Here is a 19,446-nt window from a genome sequence, read left to right as displayed (position 1 = left end):
AGGGATATCTTGGTCCAGTCTCAGAAGACTAAATTCTGTCCTGTACTACCTTTGTAGCACCATTGACTTCAACTTCATTCTCCAACCCTGCTGACTGAGACAATACAGTTGCACTGATATAATATAATTGAAGATATTTAGAAACTAATGTGTAAGAGAGCAAGCAGAGTAGGATGTCTCACCAATCTGTCAGAATTCTTTGAGGGTGGCAATAAGCATGTGTACAAGGGTTATCCAGTTAATATAGTGTACTTGGACTTTCAGAAAGCCTTTGACAAGGTCCCTCACCAAAGGCTCTTAAGCAAAGTAAGCAGTCATGGAAACTCTTCCCCTGGATAATAACTGGTTAAAAGATAAGAAACTAAGGGTAGGAATAAGTGGTAAGTTCTCAGTGGAGAGCAGTAAATAGCGGGGTCCCTCAAGGATCTGTACTGGGACATGTGCTGTTCAACATATTGATAAATGATCTGGAAAAGGGAGTGAACAGTGAGGTGGCAAAATTTTCAGACAACACAAAATTACTCAAGATAGTGAAGTCCATAGCTGACTGAAAAGTTACAAAGGGATCTCATTAAACTAACTGGGCAAGAAAATAGCAGATGAAATTCAAAGTGCAAAGTAATTCAAAATAATCCCAGCTATAAATACAAAATGACAGGGTCCAAATTAGCTGTTACGACTCAAGAAACAGATCTTGGAGTCATTGTGGAGAGTTCTCTAAAAACATCTGCTCAATGTGCAGCAGAAGTCAAAAAAGCTAATAATGTTAGGAAACATTAAGAAAGGGATAGATAATAAAATAGAAAATATCATAATGCCACTATATAAATTCATATACATCCACACCTGGAATATTGTGTAGTTCTGGTCACTCTGTCTCCAGAAAGACATATTAGAATTGGAAAAGGTGCAGAGGGGGCAACAAAAATGACTGGAGTATGAAACAGCTTCCACATGAAGAGAGATTAAAAAGACAGAGGCTGGCTGTTTTAGAAAAGAGATGACATGGGGGGAATATGATAGAGATCTACAAAATTGTGAATTGAATGGAGAAAGTGAATAAGGAAGTCTTATTTACCCTTTCACATAATACAAGAATCAGAGGTTGCCCGATAAGAATAACAGACAGCATGTTTAAAATAAACAAAAGGAAGTACTTCTTCACACAACACCTGTAGAACTCATTGCCATGGGAAGTTGTGAAGACCAAAAGTATGACTGCATTCAAAAAATAATTAGACAAGTTCACGGAGGACTGATCCATCAATGGCTATTAGCCAAGATGGTCAGGGATGCAACCCCATGCTCCAGGTGTCCCTAAATCTCTGACTGCCAGAAACTGGGACACGATGACAGGGGATGGAACACTCAAAATTGCCCTGTTCTATTCACTCCCTCTGAAGCATTTAGCACTGGCCACTGTCAGAAGACAAGATACTGGGCTAGACGGACCATTGGTCTGACCCAGTATGGCCATTCTTATGTTCTGAGTGGAAAGAGAACACTGATACATCACAGGGCTCAGGACAGGACTAAAGTGTATTTGTTCATGTGCTCCAGAGGAAATACTGTAATGTCTTGCAATAAAAAATTAGTAATTTTGAGTTTCACTTTTATCAAATATTTCTAATTTACTTGCTCAAAAGTATGCCCAGTGAGATATATCTAGACAGGGCTGATAATAACTTCACCATGCTACAGGTGCCATTTGTGTGTAGGAAAATCTGAAGCTAATAACAAATGTTTCCTTAAATTAGAGGAAAATTAGATGCTGAAATCCATCACTGCCTATGATTATCTACAAGGGAAGCAAAACAGTATGAGACTAACAAAATGAAGATCACTTGTTTTTACATTTACAGGAGACTCAAAAAAAAGTTTCACATGCATATTACTTCAGAAACAAAGTGCTATTTATTCTTCCTAGCAATGATATTTTACGTAGCATTCTGGGATCAAGATGTAATTTCAACAATAATATATTTTCTGACATCCTCCAAGGAAAAATTACTAGTTTCTTCCCTCTAAAAGGATTTAGATGGAATAACATCTGTGTTGAGATTATTGTGAATATGTTAAACTGACAGCAAGTCTCTAAGGGGCACTGCTCATTAAAGTTCTGTGCATAAAATTAAAACCTGAAATATATTTTTCAATCCATTTTCAATCATTTAAGTAATTCTCATGCAAAGAAACTATTGTGCTGCAATAATATATTTGAAGAGTGGAATATGAAAGCTATTAAAATGTCTTAGACTCCCTGACTAACATGCCAAAAAAAAAAAGGTAACTCTCTCCTGATTTGAAACTTGCACTGTATGAGACACAGAAAACTACTTTGAAATAACATTAAGAGTTTGATATCAAACCATATAATTCAACAAATTCATAGCTAAATCTTCTCACTTCATCCTTAATTCATGCTCTTATGCCTAGGTACTCCAGCATGTATGAGCAATATTCTTGTAAGTGATGCCTGTAGGCACCGACAAAAATAATCCTCACCAAGCACAGGCTGGAAGTTGGCTGCCCATGTTCTGTCTTCCTTCAAATCTCAGTGAGACCATTATGCAGACTCTTTGCAACAGGATCTGGGAACTGTGTTCGGGGATAGGGTTGAAGAGTCAAGGGCCATGCTTTCATGCAAAGGTACACATATGCAGAGTCCCCTATGCTGTTTGAAGAAATAATCTTCTTTGGGGTGCTACACATGGATATTCTGTCAGCCAGATTATAGATATGTGTACCCCCCTGGGGGTAAGAGCCAAAATCTAGTATGCCTATGTGACCTCTGAAGTATTCATGGAAATTGCAACAGTTATGTCCAAATTCAATTTAAAATTATTCCAGCTTCAGCAGCATGAAAGCCCACAAAAGACTGCTGTTGTCAGTGTCATTTTATGGACAGCAAAAGAACAGTCAATCATTGAGAAAGTGAAGACAACATTGTTCAAAGCAATGGAATCATTACAGTCACATTAGGATGGTGACAGCCCTAAATGTTACCATAAACTCTAATGGGTCCAACAACACCATTGGGGACCATTGTTAAAATGGTTATTCCATACTTTAATTAATGAATTCATGACATGACAGGTCTTAGCAGCTTATAGTGGAGTGGAACCACCAGTCTATAACATCAATAGGATTTTGTCTACTTCAAAAAAATCATAGTAATCATAACGAAGACTGTACCATTTAAGGTACCTAAATTGAAACAGTAATGTTAAAACATTAGTAAAACAGGCTGAAGTTATGTGTACCATCTCTTCTCTTAGTCTCCTACGCTGTTAGCAACCCAAACAATATCACAGCAACAGGCACAGAACTGCCAATGGTAAACACTCTGAAATGCGATTGCCTAAAAGTAGACACTTAAATGTATATTTAGACACTTGAATAAGTCGCCTGATATTCAGAAACACCCACAGCTCCCACAGACTTCAGTGGGAGCTGGGGATGTTCAACGTCTCTAAAAATCAAGCCTCTTTTTAGGTGCCTATATATACATTGAAGTGCCTAACTCCATAGTTTGAAATGGAGGCCTTCAAAAAATTAAAAATGTCTGACCCCTGGACTGATGATATATAGAGCCAGAGAGAGAGAGAACTATTGTACATAAGTCCTGCCACTCTCTGTATAAAACATACCTCCGATACTGTAACAGATCTTTACAATTACTATTGTGTGTTTCAAAAATGTCAAAGACAAACACATACTTCAAAGCTTTTTCTTAGTGACACATGCTTCCTACCTTGAGCAATTCTAGGCTGTAGAGATGAAAAATATTCTCATATATTTACAATTTTAGGATTTTGTTCACAATATATATGTGAGTTAGCACAGTAGGTCATGAAGCACATACAATTTTGCCATGAAAAATGGGGATGGATGGAGGATGTCTCTAAGCCACCTTTATGATGCTCCAATCCTAGAACTGCCAAGAGCTGAAACAATCCCCAGTGTAATTTATGGTCTAACAGCTCCTCTAAATTGCACCAGGTGGGAAAGTTTCATAGCAACTATTCTGCCAGACCAGGATCCACAAGAGCACTGTGAGCTCTAGTTCCGTGTTCACCTGCCCTCAACAGACTCCCTCCCTACTCCCAATATACCACCTATACTTTTGGGGAAAGTAAAACAACTCATCTTTACAACACCCGAGGCTTCCCCTATATAAGGGGATTCTCAGCTGCCCCTTTAAGGCAGTTTTCCAACATGTGCAGCACAAAGCAACTAAAACAGGGGCGAAACATCTAGCCCTATAATTGCCACTTCACTTTTTCCTGAATAATTCAAAGTACTGATGGACTAAGAGCTAGCAAAATACAAAGACCCTCAAAAGTTCCTTTTATAACAACTTTTCTTTTGCATTACTAACCTCTGATGAAAGCCATCCACGGTAACACTCTTGTCTCTACTGGCAAGGATAGCAACTGTTGTCAAATCTCTTCAGTTGATGATATGGTGTAATATTGACATTGGGAACCCAATCTTAGATATAAATAAGAAGCCCGGTTTTGTAACTGAAGATGAAAACTACAGAATAGATACTTTAGAGTCCAATAAAAGGAAAAATACTTTATGCCTATATCTGTACTACTTGAGTGCAAGATATACAATAGAATCATCTATCTCAGTTCACTTGTGTGGGAGTGAAAACACTCATAAATAGTACTTATGGGCTACTTATATAGAGTCCATGTGAGATGAACCCTGGTCATGGCATATAACTTCAGTGAACAGATTATCTCACAGAAGACTCCCGTGTATGAGTTTCAGATTCTTTTCCCCAATGAATAAGATACAAAGCATCAAATACAGTATGTTTGCATCAATTTAGGGATAAACATTATAAATGGATTTCAGATCTTGAAGACAATCAGTCCCAGCTTTTTTGAATTATGTTCACAAGTACACTCATACTTTTGCACAGTCTTGGAGGGGGGAAATGTAAAAGAGAGGATTTTTTTTAAACTGTGGATATTATGAAAATCCTAAAACCTATAGTCATGTTTTACATCTGCTTTCTCATATCTGAAAACTCTGATTCCATTCAATAATGGTGACAAGAATTTTTTTTGCTAAATTTAGTATTAATATTCAAATATAAAGTTTCATTCCATGTGACAGAGAATTAAAGCAATTCCTTTACTGTGCATTAGAATTTAAGTTCTGATTTTGATTGTTTTCATTAAAAGATTATTTTTTGCCCATAAAGTGGCATAGACTACATTAAGAGGGTTCCAGGAGATAAATGTGACTAAACAGAAGGAGCTAATTAAATAGGACAGTGAGTAAGCTTTTCTGAGCGTGATTGAAGACTCAACCAATTTAATTGCTGAACTAATTGATAATTAGACACAGTATAGAATCAGGCCGCTAGGTGCAAGTGAGATAACTGTTGTATTTTAGGTAGTTTAAAGATTTTTGAGACCCCAAAGAGCAATAATAACTGCTATTTTGGGTGTACAGAGTGGTGCTTATTTTTCTGCTAAGCAAATAAAAGTTCTTTTGTACATCTAAAATGACTACTGAAGGTGTTTACAGTATTTTTGTATTCAAGGCCATTAGATCCCTTGCCCTAGGAAAAAAATAACTTGGCAATTAAACAGTCAAATATGTTGCTTGTAAACTGGTAAGTTTAGTTTTAAACCCTCTCTGCATTCATTTTACAGAATGAATAAAAACCTGTTGCATGGCATGAAAAAGCTACATTAGGCTTTAACAATTCATTGCACAAAACAGGTTTCAGACAAAAAGGAGGAAAACTATTCAAGCACATTAGTGGAAAGAGCCAGTTGGCTTTATTTGTTGTTGAAATGTTTTATAAAGCAACTGCAAGAAGAAAAACGGTACTGAAAAATTGGTAGAGGGCCAAAAATATTAATATACTGGAACACAGTGAACTTTTTGCAATCTGTAAATATTTTCTCGGGTTCCCACATATAACCATAAAGTATGTTGAGTCCTTTCTTTCTCAAACCTTCCAGTAGAAGTTTGTAGTCCATGATAAATAACATCTACAAAAAACAAAACAATATTAAAAAAATATTTTGGAAAGTCATTTTGTTTGTCAAAAGGCCTACATATTTCCCATTACAGATACCAGAAGTAAGATCCTTTTTATATTTACCAAAACTATCTAGGAATTGGAGGCTAGTTAGTTAAAAAATTATTAAATAAGAACTAAGATCCATCATTGCAGATATTGATTGGCTAGCTTTCTGGACCTTGGACATATTAGCAAGTTGGTTCCTACCAAGATAATAAACAGCATCTGTGAAAGGTCTTATTACAAATTGAATAAAAATTAAAATATCATTCTTGTAAAATTCTTAACCTTGGTACAAACTTGCATGTTCAGATTTAAACCAAGTCTATCAGTTAGAATATAGGAGAGTATTTTACTATTTGCTTCCTATTAAAAAGAAGCTAATTTAGATTCAATAATACCTTGAATTTACGGAAGCACCGCTATTTGTGACATAAGACTCACTAAAGCCCCAGGGGATACGTCAGCTTTCCATCAGATTAATTCAAATATATTGTATTAGCAAGAAAGACACAGTGAAGTTGTAAACAAATTTTAGCACATTCTTAAGATAAAAGATGAAGATATTCATAGAATATCAGGGTTGGAAGGGACCTCAGGAGGTCATCTAGTCCAACCCGCTGCTCAAAGCAGGACCAATCCCCCATAGTTGTCCCAGGTCCCTAAATGGCTCCCTCAAGGATTGAACTCACATCCCTGGGATAGCACAAACCACTGAGCATCCAACAAACTGCTCTGCTCCACCAGCCGCTCAGCTCTGCCAGCCGTCCCCGCAAACTACTCCGCAATATATCTTCAGGCTCCCCCACTACTCAACACAACACTCAGTGATTTCAGCTTGTAGTAGGGGAGCCTCAGTGCTGGTGCACCATTAGCCCAAAGTGAATTCAGCTCAGCAGCCTCTAACTAGACTCCTAATGGAATCAAAATTAGCTTTGATATTCCACAGTGGAGAGAGGAGGCAGTGCAATTAGCATGTAAGGCCCTCATCATGGGGCCCATACCACCAAGTATTAATACCTGTTCCCAGCCTCTCTCCCTCTCTTACAAATAGCTCCCTTTCCAACCTTCTAAACCAGTTCCACTCCTTCTCTGCAGCAAGTATGCATGGAAAATGCAATATTAAGAGGTAATTATGAAACATTGCTACCACAATGGATGTGGCTACTTGGTTATGTCCTTTCTATACAACGGTTCCCACAGATATCACCTATTCTAAATATTAGGGGAAATTAGTAATCTCACACATCACTCCGTGGTAACTATTGGCAACTGTTAACTTTTTAAAACTGCAGTTTATTTCCTCTCCTTAAGTATAAGTTACATTTATTAATGTTGAATATCAATCCCATTGTCTGCAGACCCAACTGCTCTTTCCAGCTCATGTTGTAGTTTGATTATGTCTTTTTTTTTTACTCCCCTAACACCCCAAATTTTGGTCTGGTCTGCAAACTTGATTATGGTTGAATATAAAACATTGGACAAATATAAGAAGGGTTCAGAAAAAGTGCTTACTTATTATTAGTTTAAAATATCCTCTGGAAAGCTAGCTACAACTAACAGACAGCAACCTTTCATATAAACTAATGCACTGATCTTGCAAACTGCGCCACAATGGTAGATTCCAGCATCTGTGAGGCAACCACTCCATATATTTCTACCAATGCAGACAGAGATGCCACTCGCAGTTAAAAAAAAAATAAAAAAGCAGCTTCAAAGACCAGTTTGAGAACTCCTGCACAAGACAGGATCACTGTACACAGGCCCAGCAAAACCAAGAACTAAATCCAAGCAGAATCCATCTTAAAAAAAAATATGTTTACATATTATTTGCAACAACCTTATTCTAATAGCGACTGTAGAAATTCATTCTCAGCCTGTAATTTGCCCATCTACTTTACATACCATTTAGTTATTTCTTCTTTATAGTTGTAACCATGTTTTTTAATGTACCTGGTTTCTGGACCTATCTCCACCCTACAAAAACATGGTGCTATTTCACTGTCTATTATTTTGTATAACAAATCATGAAAGAAGGGCTGTAGTAAACTTTTTATACATAAAAGAATTTCTTACTGTGCAACATTGTAAAGGTGAGCTGCAAAGAAAAAAAAAGGCAGGGGGGTTCCCCCCCTGCTTCTTCTACAGGAAGCCAGAAAAGTGGTGTTCCTAGCTACTTATTTTTTAGTTTCTTTTTTCTGCCTTTTTTTTTAAACCTTAGAAATATCATCACCAAATATGCTCTTCCCTGTTCTTTTGCTGAAGAACTCATTGGATGACTGGGTAATGGAGACAGAGTTTTTTAGCCTTTATCTCAAGGGCCTATGTTACTGGATCCTTTAAAAAAAAAAGTGAGTTTTTCTCTCAGGTGTTTTCATTAAATAGTTATTAACAAAATAAGTGAAAAACAGAGGTGTAAATTGTCTGAATTAAACCCCTTTCCCCCCCCAGATGATTTGGTTTCACTTCCTTGGTATTTAACTCTCTAATCATTACAGTTTTCCATGGTAGACTTTCTAATGTAAACAAGGAATGGTGGGGAAACCTTCAAAATCAAAACCAATCCTTACTGGACTTCTTCACACATCATAAAGAAGCAAAAAAGCCCCATTGTCTCCCCCCACCACACACACCTTTAAGGTTCCTCTTCTGCTATTTTTGCTTTGTCCCTCATTTTTGTTTTTGCCACTCTTCACAAAGACGAGCACCTTTTAGGGCTTGGGTGGGTTGAGAAGAAAAACACCATCTGTAAAATAGCGAACACTTCAAATTACAAGTCTGTTAATAAGAGTGTTGGGGAGCAGGGAGAGGGAAGAATAACAGCAAGAAAGATCATCAGAATAAATAATGAGGCCATTGAACTTGGGAAAACACCCTATCAGATTACACCTTGACAATGGACTGATGCATCAAATTCTATTTGTCAAATGAAAATAACTAGCAAATCTAATAGTTGCATGCAGGACGTTTGCACAACCAAAGGCTTCTAAAAACTAGCTGGATCCTGGAGGACACCTATTTATTTGCCGTTCAGAAAGCACCACAATTAAGTAGTAGTAATCCTGATGTTTCTTAATTGCACTGTTTTGCAGACCTGTGTCAGAGGTCACCACGTTTTGAGGAGGTGGGTGGCGGTGGTGTACCTGCCAACAGTGGAAAGATATATACACTACAGGGGCAATGGATTGCATTAGCTGGATTGTAAATTCTTTGAGGCAGGGCTCACCTTTTGGTTCTATGTTTGCACAGCACCTAGCACAGTGGGGTCTTTGTCCATGACAGGAGTTCCTAGATCCCACTGCAATATAAATAATAAATAAAAAAGCATGGCCATACATTTTTGTTCCCTTTGAAATACATAAAGGAGGGAGATAGAGAGGATAGTCAATATTCTGGGGAAATTAAAAGGGAAAGCTGGCATGTGCTAAGAATGATTTGGGGGTTTAGGGTGGTAATGTGGGCCTTGAAGGGTCATGACTAACAGTGATTACTGGTTGGGGGTTCAGGCTTCTTTTGGGAGGGCGCTGAGCCCTATCAGTGGTTTGGGGGCATGGAAGGGGTGGTGGCTCTCAATGGTTTTTGGAATAGGAAGGCTGACTTTAGAGTGGTTTTCTGTGGGGACTGCAGGCTTCTGGCTTTGAGGCTATGGGTTGCAGTGGTGTGTGGGTTTGGGGTGGCTTTTTGTGGGGGTTATAGCTCTCAGTGACTCCTGGGTTGAGACCTGAGGTTTTGGAAATGCTGTTCTCTATCAGCAGCCTCTGGGCTTGGAGGGCTGTTGCGCGGGGACTGGGGATGGGGCACTGTGTGTTGAGGAGGGAAGATGCTGATCTGGATTTGGGCGTGATCAGGATGCTGTGGGGGGTGAGGAGAGGAGCTGGGTTAGGGCTGAGCAGGTTGGGTGCTGCAGGGGGAGGGAAGATGCTGAGATGTATTGAGGATCATGGCTATGGGTTGGGGCCCTGGGGAAAGGGGAGATTCGAGCAACAGGCTCTAGGGTGCTTGTTATAGGGAGAGGCAGTGGTAGCCTGGGAACCGGGTGCCAGGCCTTATTCACTCCTCCCTGGAGCCTGAACACACCGCCGTCTCCTAGCAACACCTGAGGTGGCAAAGGGCAGGGCCAGGCTGGCTCAGTCCCAGGCATCAGACTGTACCGGAGCCGCCGGGGGGCTCAGCCCAGCCACTGGGGGGGCCCTAGTGGGGGCAGGGGGGAGCCATGGCACAGAAAAGCACCAACCCCGCCCAGCAATTCAACTTTGTGGCTCAGGATAATATCTGGTACGGCCTCCCCCACTACTCTCGCTCTGACGTGCCCCCTCTGAGTCACCACTGAATCTCCTTCCCCCCGCCCCATCCCCTTCACTCTGGCTTGCGCCCCTCCTCGGGTCGCTACCCAAAAATCCTCCCCCTAATCCGTCGCTCCAACTCCCCGCACCCTAGGTCACCACCCGAATTTCCTCCCCCAACCCCTTGCTTTGACTCCCTCTCCTGGGTCTCTACCCCAATCTTCTCCCTCCGCTGGCGTCTCCTCCTCCAACCTCCTCTATCCAACTCCAAAACCCCAGCCCCTAAACTTCTCCTCTCACCCTGTGGCCTCTATACCAGCCTCAATTCTAGACACAACCCCTTCCCCCCAGAAGAACCCCACCCCAACGCACACACACCTTACCACATGGCTCACCCCATCCCACATGGCTCCTGGCCCAATCCTGCAGACACAGTTCAGGTACCCACTCCTCCCCTCCTGCAGCCTCAAACACATTGCACAGCTCATGCCCCCTCTCATGCCCATTCCCAGGACCTTATCCTAATGACCTTCCCTATCCCAATCCTCATTTCCTCCCATCACTGATTCCACTGACCTCCCCCAGCTCTCTGGTTTCCTGATAAATACTTATTTATCTAAATTGCCTATTACATATAGCACTGCCTTTGTTAATATTCCCATCCTTCTCTATTTGCCCTCATCTCTGGATATATATGACAGATTTTGCCTGATAAGTGTTATACCATGTAAAACTCTTGAAAAGCTTTCATGTCTCTATGAAATTAAATACCTGTTTTAATTTTAAAAAACCCTAGCAAGTATACTTCTGAACAGAAAAGCTAAGCAGATGAGACATGAATGTGAGGTGGGCTACATATGTGTTTCATTCATCAGTACGCTCAGCACTCCACGGTCATTGGTATGATTCTTGTTACACCCATTTTTCTCACATATACTTATATATGTGTGGGATGTAGAGTGGCAGGTACCAGTAGTAATTGGGAAAAATAGCAAGCAAAGTCCTTTTTCTTAAGGTAAGAAAAAAACAGATGAATGATCAACAAGAAGTATTGTAAATGCAATTCTGAGCAGAGTTATACAATAACAAGTTCCTTTATAAGTAAGACCTTTTTGTTTCATCAAGTTGTTTGATTGTTGAGGACCTTTAAAAACTATCACTCAGTGAATAGAATAAATCAACACTTTTGTAAATTCTCCAGTAATTCTTAATGGAAAAGAGTTTTTGCTTAAAGTCTAAGCAATAGTCATAGTTATTTTGGTATGCATTTATTAAATTAGTTTTATCTGTAGTTCACTTTTAACAGGTATCTCTGGTTAATCGAGACATACAAAATATGAAATCAGGTCTGTTCTCATTGACAGGTTCATACAATCATTTTTTCATGGCTTAATGGCCACTACTGTAACAAAACCTGCCAGTATTATTGAGTCAGGATTCCCAAATGATTATGTTTCTGAGACTTCATCTGATGATGAATTCTAAATATGAATCTAATTTAGCAGGGGACATATTCAGTCTTATTTTTCCCTGATAAGAAGATCTTTGGCTCAGACTTCTTTAGCCTTAAATTTTTAATACAGACACTTTTGGTTTAAGTTGGGGGACTACAATTTCACAATTTACATTTCTCATCATTGTAAATTGTGTTTTGTGACTTCAGATTTTTTTATTTTGATGATAGCTGGGAAAGTCTTTTTAAACATAATTTCTGTCTGCTTCAGGAAATACCATGTTGAAACTGAGTTTGAAGCTGCAAAGAAATGGTCCATCAAATGGGGATTTTTAACAACACCTTTTGAGGAGGTAAAACTAAATTTGATGTAGCCTGTGTATGAAATTTACTTGAATAGTATACCCAGAATAGTTAGGTATGACTTTCAGTTAAGATGTCCCAGTTTAGAATCATTATTATTGAAAGCCAAGCTGTAACAGGGTGCACACTGTGCCTCTCCAGTTCGGCCCTTCTCCCCCTCTTCTCAGAGACTCTTCAGGCTGGTGCAACCCCCGTGCTCTTTATTTGTGATCAAGTCCCCACCACCAGTTCCCAACTATATACAGGCTTTTTACAACAGTTTAGCCTACCACAGACCTGGCCGCCGCCGCCAACAACAACAACGGACCCGGACCCGGACCTTCCTCTCCTGGCCTCCACCCTCCTCTTTTGCTCTCACTTCCTCCCAGCCTTATAGCTCCTGCTAACAAGGCAGGGAGCTGTGGTCCGTTACCAAGCAAGCATCAGGCTATCTACCCAACCCCAATCCAATCCCCCTAATTGGGGCTGGAATGGCAGGAACTGATTAAGGCACCCTGCCATACAAGCAAAATGTATTTCTCCAAAGAATCTTCATCTTTTGCAGACAACATGAATGGAGCATATAAGTGTAGATAAGCACTGATAACTTGGAGCCCTGTTTGTAGGAGTACTAACAAATGAGGTTCTTTTAAGGTGATAGTTCTAGTTTCTTTCAGAATAAAATATGACAAGTTGTACTTTGTGTGTTGCACATATTCTAATGTTCCTCTTGACGTACATCACTCTCAGTGGTGGTGACAGGAACTAGATGCACTGATACGAGAATATTTCCCCTTTGTTTGTCTATGAGATGCTTTTAAAATGGAAGGAGGGCCAGGATTTAGCTAATTTAATTTTCAGTAAGGAATTTTACAATGTGCTAAAATGATCTCTACTGAAATAGGGTTAATGTTGCCACTGAATTTAATGGCAAACCTCCCACTGGTTTAAATGGGAACAGGTTCATGGCCTGTATATTTAAACATTACAGGATGCATATTAAATTCAGTAAAATGTGAGTCACTTAATTGATTATCTGACACGATCTTCTCTGTGAGACTACTTTCTGCATAATTTTTCCTGTACTGAATGTCTTGAAAGAATGATTAAGTGCACCTAAAACAAATTGTAACAAATGTGAACACAAACAGCAATAACAAAGGGCTTGCAGCTTTGCAAGTTTATATATTATGATCCAATGGTTAGAGCATGGATTGGATGGCAGGGCACGTGCATTCTGTTCCCAACTCTGCGTAGGCTAACCAGACAGCAAGTGTGAAAAATCGAGACGGGGGTGGGGGATAATAGGAGCCTATATAAGAAAAAGACCCCAAAATCGGGACTGTCCCTATAAAATCAGGACATCTGGTCACCCTAACTCTGCCACTGATTTGTGTGACTTTGGACAAGACTCTTAATCTCTCTGGGCCAGCTTTTCAAAGGTACTTAGACTCTTGGAGATGCATATAGGTGCCTAATGGGACTTTCAAAAGTGCCTAAGAAGGATAGGTACCTAAGTCCTATTGTCCATCTAGATCTTTAGGTGCCTGTGTACCTTTGAAAATCTGGCCCTCTGGGCTTCAGTATCCCTTCTTTACAAACAGGGTAAATTACGCTTGTCCACCTTTGTACAGCACTTGGAGATGTAAAGATGAAAAGCACAATATAAGCTTTAACCAATATGTTTAATGCCATATATTACTATACATTGTATATTACAAATATATTTGGCACTTTTATTATGTATTTTTAGTTTGTTGTCACACAAAACAAATTTGCAGGTTTCTTCAATTCAGTGAAGTAAGTGAGAGTTGAGGGTGCTCGGCAAGATTCAGCCTGTCTTGAATTCAGAATTAAAGCTCTTTCTGAAACTGAAAAGTGCATTAGAACAGCTTCCAAAGCTGTATAATAAATAGTCCTGTATTGGGTGCCAAGAACACAGTGCACAGATATCGTAGTGATGGGAATGGTATAGATATCTGATATTAAAATGCTATGACAACACATTTCTTAGCCTGAAGTGTTAATTTTGATTAATGTTGGTATTCTATTTTTAGTTGATAAAAGACGAAAAGAAAGAACCCACTAAGCCTAAGATAGAGCTTCCAGAACATTTACAAATCCGACCTGTGACACCAGTGGAAAAATATATTAAGGTTAGGCAATAGATTTTAAAACGGCAATATACCAGTAGGTTAAATCTGTCCTAAGCAGCCACCCAAGTGCTAAAAGTCAGTCGCCTAGTAGAGACGGGTCTTCCACTAAAGGTCAGACTAAATTGTATTGGAAACCTCGAGGATACTTTAAAGGGTTTGCTTAAGCCAGGGAATTTTCTCTTTTGATGTGGTTGTTACTATGGGTTTCACTGTACAACAATCAACTATTATGGTAAAGCACCTCCTCTTTAACCTCCTGTGTAACATAAGGTTTATATAGTATCAGACCAGTCTTCTAATGTGGTGGGGGAGGAGGGTAGCATTTATAAGGAGCTCAGTGGAAGCTCCCCTCTACCTCCATCTCACAATGATTTCAAGATTTATCATAACCCATTTTTAAGAGCCATTTTTCAACTTCAACAACGTTGTAAAAACGAATCCTTGTTCTGTCTTTATTTAAATAAATCATTTTTTTCTGGATTTTATTTATTTTAAGCCCTCTTAGTGGCACAAATTAGATTTTCTTGCTACTCCTACTAGGCTATCTTCTAACAGATGATTCAGCAATTGGTTTTATAGCTTGTCATTGATACTCATATTCCTGAACGCCAGTGGGAGTTGTACACACACCTGTTTCTGACAGTGGAACCTGGCACATTGTTTAATTCACAATTTTACAGTGTTTGTACTTCAAGTGGATGTCCCCACTCATGCAATCTTCTGCTTAGTAGCCAAAGAGCAGCAAGTAGCCACAAAACAAAGCAAAAATAAAAGCACGTGAGAAGGGAAAGACTAAAAGGCAGAAGAGAACAGAAGGGAAAATGGGCAGAATAAAAATGGTGGCAACAGTGCCAACCTGTGATGTGAGAAGACTCTGATCCATCCTTTTCAAGGGGGCAGCAACAGAAGACATTTGGGAGCTGCTAGGTTAATAGATAGTTGGATTTACAGAGACCCACAAGGCTTCAAAGGGACTACTTGTGTGAATTAGGATTGAAAGCCCCATAAGCCCGAATCCTACAAAGACATCCACCGCCACAGACACTTACTTCACCCCACTGAACTGACCAGAACTGTGCCAGAGTAAAAAAGATCGTATGGGCAGATTTCTTAAAGTCAGGGCCTTATATCATCATTTCCTTGGGAAAGCACTCCTGTTTCGTATATCTATAAAGGGCTATGAACACCTGTGTCTCAATCAGTACTATTACAGAATCTGCTGTAACATTGCATCAATGTCTGTAACTAGGAAGTGAATTCTTCTTCCTCCTTTGGTGTGGTTATTGTAACCTTTTCCTTATAGCAGTAGATCCACTGATCACCGGTAGTCTGCTGAGAGCTGACTTGTGATATGGTGTTGGCTGTTCTTCTTTCCTGCTACTGGCTCAGATTAAAGACAGCCAACAATACATTCAATTTCTTAATATTTCTCTGCCATGTAAGCAATTAAGCAATTGCCAATGAGCAGGATACACAGTCAGAAACAGGAGGTGAGCTGGGGGTCATGCAATTGCCAATGGGAGGGGAGGTTAGTTCAAGAGACGACATCTCTATTAAGATGCATACCATATTATGGAAGAAAGTACCATTAGAAACCCCGCCTTCTGGTGGAAAAAAATCTTTTTAAAGGATTTACAAAAATAATAAGCAACAAAGCTGTTACCAAAATCAAAATAACTGAAAATTAAAGAAAAAGTTAGTGCAGAATGTTAGAATTGAAAAAGTGCCACCCTTTCTGCTGTTAATGCTTCACATTCTTAAACAGTGTTGTAAGACCAAATATTCAAGTCAGAGCCAAGCTTACCTATGTCTACACAGCAGCTAGAAGGTGTGAAGCTCAGGTAGACACACTCTCACAGGCTCTGCTTGAGTTAGTGCACAAAAAATAACTGGGGCCATAGCAGCATGATTGGCGGCTCGGGCGAGCTGTCTGAGTACATACCTAGGATCTTGGGCGGGGTTATACCCAGGCAGCTAACCCGAGCTGCCACCATGCCACTGTGACCATACTGCTTCTTTTAGCGTGCTAGCTCAAGCAGAGCTAGTTCAGACGCAGCTGCCTGAGCTGTGAATTACACTTCTTAGCTGCAGTGTGGACCTACTAGGGAATTTGTGGGCACAATTGCACCTGCACCCGTCTTGTGCATGCAAAGTGTGTACGACAAATTCAGCAGTTGGGCACTCAGCTGCAAGATTAGCATGAGTAGCCAGTGGTGTGTGCTCAGAAACAGAGGCCAGAGCTTCAGATTTGACCTCTGACATATGAATTAGCCAAGGAGAGCAAGAATTAGTGTAGTAAAACTATTTCCCCATGTTTATTCCCCCCCACTCCACCCCCCACTGTTCCTCAGACGCTCTTGTCAACTGCTGGAAATGGCCCACCTTGATTATCACTACAAAAGGTCCCCCCATCTCGCCCCACCACTCTCCTGCTGGTAATAGCTCATCTTAAGTGATCACTCTGGTTACAGTGTGTATGGTAACACCTATTGTTTCATGTTTTCTATGTATATAAATCTCCCCACTGTATTTTCCACTGAATGCATCCGATGAAGTGAGCTGTAGCTCACGAAAGCTTATGCTCAAATAAATTTGTTAGTCTCTGAGGTGCCACAAGTCCTCCTTTTCTTTTTGTTGGATCTATGCTGTAGTTCATCCTTTTACATGAAGATCCATATTAATGTTTTTTTAAATCTGTGACTTGAAATTATCACATTTGCTCTCTCTCATGGCAATGCACAGTAATAACATGTCTGTTCCTTTGGCTGGGTTAGATACGTAATCTCCTGGCCTTCTTGTCCCCTTCTCTTTCCTGCAGAATAGATGTGGAACATAGTTTTCTCCATTATCCTGCTCAGTGGGTGGCATTTATGGCAATAGAAAATCATCTCTTCAAAGGAAATGCTCCACCTCAATATCAAAAACATTTTTCAGTTTTGGCCAAAGAACAAAGCAAAACAACTCTGGCAAAAGAATAAACTGAAACATTGTTCTCTCACTGTGTATTTCTCTACTGAGTAAGTCCCCAGATGTTAAAGTGATACAACAGAGAGCACTTCTAATGTGCCTTAGTGGGATGATTCAGCCAAAGTAAGCAGTGCAGTCAGTGATCAGAGAATGCTGGCTTTTGTTTTGTTTCCTTCTTACTGATTAACTTGATGCATAACCATCTTTTATGCTAGAAACAGACTTTAAAGGATAAGTAGTTCTTGATGCAAGAGCCAGCTTGGTCAGTAATATCTTCAGTGTTTGGCCTCAGAACTATTATTTCTTAGCTATTTTACATCCAATTTGGTACCAAAATGTCTGCTTCCCTTGTTTAGAAATGTTACCTACCCAGAGATTATTTTAATATTTGATAGTTGGGAAACAATTAAAGCATCGGCTTAAATTTTGATTCTAACAGTGAAAACCAAACAAAGGCTGTAGTACTTTATTAAACAAAGGTAATGATGAGAAGCTATAATCTAAAATATATTAAACACTTAATTCTTTCCTGCCAAATGAAGTTAAAGCTAATTTTCATACTCTTCTTTTTGCTTAAGTTGCCTTTCAACAGTAGAGAAAACTTGAAAAATCAGATGTATGTTGATAAAAATTGAGGATTGGATGGCAAATGGAATGCTTTCCTTTTAACTTCTGATTACCTCTTGTTTATTACCTTTGGAACTAACTTATTTTCTTCGATACATACTGATTTAAGCATTGCAATAATTTTTAAGCCTGTTGGTCAAACAAAACCAATTACTTAACCAAAACCTCTTAATATTTTCCATTGCTATTAAAAATATTTCCAACATAGCTTGTAGAATGGGCCCCCAAAATATTCTAGATGGTTTTTAATTATGACATCTGTATTATGGGCTCAATCCGGTAGGGTGCTAGCTCAACTCTTGAAGGTCCTTAGCTCCATCAACTTCCATTGACTTCAATAAAAGTTGAAGGTTATTCAGCACTATGCAGGATGGCACAGCATATACTTGGCACCACTTTAAAGAGAGAATTCATTTAAACTTTGAAGTAGTATTCATCAATTTTCATTTTAAAAAAAGAGCTATTTGAAAATAAATTGTCCATTCCATCAACACTAGAATACAAAAGAGCATGTTGCATGGCAGTACAATAGAAATGAACAAGAAATATACTTAATTCTATTTACTTACTCTTATTTCAGGTCTACCCATCTCCTCCAATCCCTAAAACAACTCAAGGATTTATTGGCTGGAGATCATCTGTGCCAGGACTGGAACTTGAACGTTATTATCAGATCAGTAGCTGCAAAGGTGCCTTTCACAAGGATCTGAAGTGGCCTGATGAACCCTCTGATTGACATTAAGAAATAACGAATAGGCATATTGAGCCATTTGTTCTTAATCTAAGTTAATATTCAGTAGAACAAATGTCAGATTTGCATAAATTGATATTAGAGAGTAAATGTCTGTGCATAGTGTCAGCAATATATTAGGTAAGCGGTGTATGTGAGAAATGTAGCATGTCAGTTGTTACTGTTTTATTGAAGTCTACAGTATACATACTGTTAGTGCACATTTTGGAATGTTTTTCCATGAAAGCAGCCCTAATTTAAAACACCTTATTTTCTGCAATAAGTTTTCCTGTAAAAGAATCCTAGGAAGATTATTTAAGTAGCACCCTTCTAGTTGTCTGCATTACAACTTATCTATGACTGTGCTGGTGAGTCAGAATTGTCACTAAGCCATAAATTACTAAAGACATTGTATATGCTTTATAGGTAGTTTGTGTAATGAACACATCTGTGTTATTTTGTGGATCCCAGTTGAGCTGCCTTATCAGTATAAATAGTTCACACCGATTCTATTTATCTGCATGCAAGGCGGTTGCTTTCAAAATCAGAACCACTTAGATGACTGATCAAAAAGGTATCCATATGTACGTTGGTGAGCATTTAACTGTATATAACAATACAATGACTTCTCAAGCATTTGAATTACAGTAATTATATTAAAATAATTTACATAATCTAGAGCTTGCCAGAGACTCGGAAATAGTTTGTTGAATAAACTGACAAAAGCAACAAAGTTGGCCAAATTCAAGTAATTGTATAGCATTCAAACACCTCCGAAGCCATCCAGCAAGGTACAAAACATGTAAATTTTACATAAGCAAAGACAATGCCTC

General features: G+C 39.2%; 1 protein-coding gene across 2 annotated transcripts in view; it reads left to right on the top strand.

The window, feature by feature from the left end:
* Nucleotides 1-18,915, top strand: part of CIMIP1 (ciliary microtubule inner protein 1) — an 87,378-nt gene extending 68,463 nt beyond the window's left edge. Inside the window, exons 1-4 of one of the 2 annotated variants that reach the window (XM_074969583.1) lie at nucleotides 10,269-10,330; nucleotides 12,063-12,144; nucleotides 14,191-14,289; nucleotides 18,464-18,915. In XM_074969583.1, coding sequence (XP_074825684.1) covers nucleotides 10,269-10,330; nucleotides 12,063-12,144; nucleotides 14,191-14,289; nucleotides 18,464-18,619 — 399 coding nt within the window. In that variant the 3' untranslated portion in view covers nucleotides 18,620-18,915. Of the gene's footprint in view, nucleotides 1-10,268; nucleotides 10,331-12,062; nucleotides 12,145-14,190; nucleotides 14,290-18,463 lie in introns of those variants that run through there. The other variant, XR_012641702.1, reaches the window with a different exon arrangement.
* The last annotated feature ends 531 nt before the right edge of the window (nucleotides 18,916-19,446 follow it).

Source organism: Natator depressus, chromosome 13 (assembly GCF_965152275.1).
Source record: "Natator depressus isolate rNatDep1 chromosome 13, rNatDep2.hap1, whole genome shotgun sequence".
NCBI lineage: Eukaryota > Metazoa > Chordata > Testudines > Cheloniidae > Natator > Natator depressus.
This window is presented reverse-complemented; position numbering and strand designations above follow the sequence as displayed.